This window comes from Cucurbita moschata, unplaced genomic scaffold (genome assembly GCF_002738365.1).
Source record: "Cucurbita moschata cultivar Rifu unplaced genomic scaffold, Cmos_1.0 Cmo_Scf00026, whole genome shotgun sequence".
Lineage (NCBI taxonomy): Eukaryota > Viridiplantae > Streptophyta > Magnoliopsida > Cucurbitales > Cucurbitaceae > Cucurbita > Cucurbita moschata.
In genome coordinates this window covers 164,491-170,086 of record NW_019268542.1, presented here as the reverse complement: position 1 = coordinate 170,086, position 5,596 = coordinate 164,491, and the positions used below count along the sequence as shown (strand labels likewise).

The following is a 5,596-nucleotide window of genomic DNA, read 5'->3' as shown; positions in this document are numbered from 1 at the left end:
AAAAAAAAAAAAAAAAAAAAAAAAAAAAAAAAAAAAAAAAATTATTGTCGTCATAATTTACCAGATTATTGACCTCTATGAGTTTACAAAAAGAAAAAAAGAACCATACCACAGTTCATTATATTAGGGGAATAGTTAGAACAGGAATCTAAGAGAGCACCAATTAGAATAACGAAGTTTTGCTAATTTTATAGCATTTTTCAAAGCTTTTTCTTTCGTTAAACAAGTTCAAACGTAGATTCAATACAATCTCCTAAATGCATTCGTCCATAGAATATTAGTTTGCTTTTAATTAATGTGGAGTGTCCACATGGTAAATCTCATTATTCTCCATGGTGAATGTTGTGAGCCCCTAACTACACTTGAATATGAGAAGCATATCCTACCAACAACTCATACTGTAGAGGCACCAAAATGGCAAACAATCTAGTGGTTCCTCTCATTGCATAATATGCATCTACTGAGATTAATCAGCCTACAGTCGTACCTCCTAATCCTTCCTTGAGCTGTATTTATCCCTAGCTTGCATATCAGGTGCAAATTTTGTTGACCTCTGCAGGCCACTTCCTTTTTCTCCAGCGACAAAGAACTTTTCTGGCTCATTCTCATGGGCACTCCTGTTAAATGCCAGATGAATTAGAAGTTCAAACTTTTATATCCTCTTTTCAATTCACACACAGTCACGTATGATTCCACGTAAATCCCTGGCATCCTCCTTTCCCATTAGGTTCTTTCCGTCTTATTCTAGATTCTAATGCTATGTTTTCCTATAAGTTTTAAGTGGTTAGGATATGGTTAATTTATTTTTATTGTGTTACAAGTTAGTTTCAAATTTTCAACTTTGTGTCTAATAGGTACGTGAAGATGGAACTCCCTAAAATTTTAATTTCAATGTCTACTAGGTCCTAAACTTTACAGAATTGTTCAATTAGTTCTTAAACTTTCAATTTTCTGGCAATAGATCTAATTGAGAATTTTAAAGTTAACTAAGGTATTAGACCTAAAATTGAATTTAAACATTTAATTATATGTCTTAAAAATCTGTGTATTTAAAAACTTCCTGTAGGTTAAGGATGTAATTGGCTCAAAATTGAAAATTGAAAGGCCTATTAACACAAAATTGAGACCTGATGCTTTCCCTAGAATTCTCACTAATTCAAAAAAAATTGCATGCATGAACTTTATCGTTTGTAGTGAGGACCATATTATCCCCAAATTGGGGGGATGAATTACCATATATGCTCATAAATGCTCTTGGAAAGGATTTGTTCAAAATGGTATCTATGTAGGCATGTAATCCCTCCACCGCACTCACACATGTCACACACACAAGAAAAGAAAAATGAATCTTAAGCAATAAACTGAAATTGATGACAATGCAGCATTTGTAATATGAGGTTGTTAGCAGTTAAATCTATGAGAGATATCAGTCCTCTTTGGATCTCCTCCAATTGTCTACTGAGGTCTTGAGTTATTTGTTAAAATATAGAATTGGATCTTGTTTACTTTGAGGACTTCCCTTTACATATCATTTATTTTCAATTTTTTTAAAGGTGTCAGAACTAGCAATAGCTATCACTGGAGATCTGATTGGACACCACAAACAGACAGATGGTTTATTGATCTAATGTTACATCAAGTTCGCATCGGAAATATGGTTGATCAAAATTTCAACAAACAAGCTTGGGATCATATGGTTTCCAAGTTCAGTGCAGAGTTTGGGCCTCAACACGATGAAGATGTATTAAAAAGTAGATTTTTTAATCTTAGGAAAAGATTTCACGATATGAAATTCCTACTTGATCAGGACGGTTTTGTCTGGGATGAGTTACAACAGATGATAATTGCTGAAGATGACCTCTGGGACACATACATTGAGGTAATTATATCATTAAAATTTTTAAGTTCATTAAAGTTTTCTTATTGAAAGTAGCTCATACCTAGACTTTGCAGGAATATCCAGATGCAAGATCGTACCAGAACAGGGCTCTTCCAAATTTCAATGATTTGTTCTTTATATTTGGAAACAGCAATACTTCAAATCACCAACATTATTTATTTGACTCTGTGGATACCATTGACAGTTATCCGGAAGTAAATATTGGTCTCTCTCTTTCTAGCATATTTTCCGTACAGAAAACACTAGAATAATTTCTATTTTCCAGTACTTCTCTTCAGGATACGTGCAGTTATAAACTTGAGTCACATGTGAATTCATGTTGCATACTTCACATTTTAGTTTATGCAAGCTGAATTGCAGGTCGTCTAAAAAGTGTATGTATTGCACTTGTTCGAGATTCAAATAGACTGATAGTGTGCTATAAGTTTATTTATTAACGTGCTGCAACCATCACATCAAGTGATCGGTTTCACCCTTGTTGAGGCAAAAGGAGCTCGGTTAATCTTTTTCTTTAAGGAAACCAATTTTAACATGCATATGTTAGGAACCACGAACCTCCACAATGGTATGATATTGTCCACTTTGAGCATAAGCTTTCATGGCTTTACTTTTGGTTTCTCCAAAAGGACTCATATCAATGGAGATGTATTCCTTACTTATAAATCTATGATCGTTCCCTAAATTAGCCAGTGTGGGACTCCTTCCCAACAATCCTCAGCAGTATCGGCTCAATATTGCTTTACTTTGTCGTTCTGTATATTCTTTTCTCTGGTCACTCAGTATAACTGGGTGATGTTTGGTAATCTAGTTTATGTCTACTCGATTTCATATTTAGAGAACAAGATCAAAGTGAATGAATTATTAGAATAGCTTAACTTTGATTATTTTGGGTCTCAAGTCTGCCATTTTGAAAAACAATCTCTAATAATTTGTCCTTATTGTCTTGTTTTGCTCCAGTAGATGAAGAGGAGGAGCAATTCTTTTCTGATAATAGTGATCAAGCAATAATTGAATGGACGAACCAGATGGATGATTATTATGTTGACCTCATGCTAGAGCAAGTCCGTAGAGGGAACAAGATCGGATCTACATTCGCAGATCATGCTTGGGCCTGGATGGTTGCCTCATTTAACAAGACATTTGAACTTACGTGTGATAGAGATCTCCTTGAAAGTCGATTCTTTAGCATAAAGAAGGAATATAAAGATGCTCAACATATGGTCGATCAGAAAAATATGGCACGTGGCGGAATTCACCAATCTATGGTAACCGATAATGATGTATGTGAAGCTCGTGTTAAGGTATGTGATAATAATACTATGAAGGGCACAATAGATATAAGCCAAAAGATTGTCGGTGGGAGTTGGATTGTAAATAGAGTGAGTGGGAAAGGAGGAAGTTGGTCACAACACACACTCGATCTAGATGAATTCAAAGAAGTAGAAGAGAGAAAATACAAGAAGAAATATTGGTTAGAGGTTTATATTGATAACTACAGTAAAGTAACGTAAGTAAAGTAATGTAAGAGAATACAGAAAATGGAGAAAGTTCATTTTCAAAGAACTGTCTAGGAGTACATGTAGTATATATATAGTTCAGTTTATTATATATAGATTTATCAATTTATCAGATATAACATCTACTGTATATAACTATCTAGTTCAGTTTACTATATATATATAGCTTTATCAAATATAACATCTGTCATATATAACTATCTATCATATATAGCTCTTTTAAATACATAGCCGCTAACAATTTATGTCATTTATCATATATAGTTTTAGTATGTATAATAAGCTATAAATCCATAACCTAACAATTTGGTTTCTCTCGGTGTACTTGTTTATTTGCCTTTGTCATATATGATTGAACATTGGTGATAGGCACACGAATGACGCATTTATATGCGTTTTGTGTTTCTCGACTTCGAAAACACATTGTTATCCTTGGCGTAGCAAACTCCGATTTCTTAAAATGATGCCCAATTCACTTTTTTTTTTCTTTCTCTGCAGGAGCTTGCAAATGATAGTGTATGCAGAGGCAGAATCATCCATAGGTATGAAGATTTGTGCTTGATATATAATGACGAGTTTCGAGATGGAAGATTAGATAGCTCTCGTCTGAATGTAAAGGTTGAAGACGCTACTCGAAAAATTTGTAGAAGTGATTCGTTTACAGAATGTAAAACACCTTATGAGAGAAAGGGGTTTGAATCTTCCACTCCATCAACTTCCGTTGGGAACAAAAGGGTCAAGAGAATGAAGGAAGAGATGCAGGAAATAGGCAGTAATAAGGGAAGTTTGGTGAAAAATCTGGTCCATGTCGTGGATTACTCAATAGAAAATGTTGTTTCTGCACTCCAGAGTGTGCCAGACATGGATGATGAGTTGTTTTTGGAAGCTTGTAAACTTTTAGAAGATGAGAGGAAGGCTAAGGTGTTCGTCGCCATGGATGTCACGACACGAAAGAGATGGTTATCGAAAAAGCTTTGTGGATAGCATCTCCTATGATGTCCTACATTGGTTGGGGAGGAGAACAAAACATCATTTATAAGGGTGTGGAAACCTTCCCCTAGCAGACGCGTTTTAAAGCCTTAAAAGGAAGCCCGAAAGGAAAAGTCCAAAGAAAACAATATCTGCTAGTGGTGGGTCTGAGCTGTTACATCTCATCTCTGAATGCAAGGTTTTGCCTATTTGCTTTAGAAGTTTTAGACCGGAAATATCTTTGTTTCCAAAGCTGATTTTGGTCATAGAACTTTCAATGAAGGCCAAAATTTGAAGACTAAAATATGCATTTTTGTTAGTTTAGGTTAGATTATAAATTTTGTCGAAACTTTAAATTTAGTTTAATGATTTAAAAAGTTAGAATTCATCTCTATGATTTGATAAAATTCTCGAAACTAGTTCATTTTGATCAAATTGTATCCGCAAATTATGTTAAATTCTTAAGAAGCTTTGTGTTATAATAGTGTAGTTACGTTATTAGGACCTAAATTTGTGGCCATTGTCTACGTAGCACACGTTCAGCTCAACCAAATAGAAAAGAAAACACGTTCACATAACCCAATAGAAAAGAAAGGAGCACAAATCATTAACTTACCCCCAAAGTTTGACTACGGGCAAGCGCACGTTCATACAGCTCAACCAAATAGAAAAGAAAGGAACACAAATCATTAACTTACCCCATAAGCTTGACTACGGCTCAACCAAATAGAAAAGAAAGGAACGCAAATAATATCGCAAGTGTATGCATCTGTACATTATATAACTAAAAAAATAATTCAGGATCGTATAATCCTACATGAGGTCTCACATCAAATTATAGTTTAATGAGATGATTCACATATATTTCTTTGCATAACATAATGTAAATTCCTTATAAGATAGAACGTACATTTTCATGGTATTTCAAGCATACTTGTAACACATCTTACATTATGGTGTCTCACAAATCATATACATGACCATAAGAGTTGTGAACGAGGACACATGGAAACACATTGATAAGATAAGGAATCAATACAAGAGGAATAAGATTCGGATTACCTTGTTGATCGAATATCTAAAGGCAACAACATTGTTTGAGATTCGAATCACTCTACAAGCAAGATCGATCATGTCTAGCTTGAATGATTCTTGTTGATCAAATATCTCAAGGCAAGAACACTTGATTGAGATTTGAATCACTCCACAA

The 5,596-nt window shown here is 34.4% G+C and overlaps 1 protein-coding gene across 6 annotated transcripts in view; it reads left to right on the top strand.

Moving 5' to 3' along the window:
* LOC111462119 overlaps nt 1-4,690 on the top strand; it is a 9,943-nt gene extending 5,253 nt beyond the window's left edge. For 5 of the 6 annotated variants that reach the window (XM_023105812.1, XM_023105813.1, XM_023105814.1 and 2 more), the window contains 4 exons: nt 1,554-1,879; nt 1,954-2,104; nt 2,858-3,201; nt 3,916-4,690. In XM_023105812.1, the coding sequence (XP_022961580.1) occupies nt 1,554-1,879; nt 1,954-2,104; nt 2,858-3,201; nt 3,916-4,401 (1,307 nt within the window). In that variant the 3' untranslated portion in view covers nt 4,402-4,690. The remainder of the gene's footprint in view (nt 1-1,553; nt 1,880-1,953; nt 2,105-2,857; nt 3,202-3,915) is intronic. The other variant, XM_023105816.1, reaches the window with a different exon arrangement.
* The last annotated feature ends 906 nt before the right edge of the window (nt 4,691-5,596 follow it).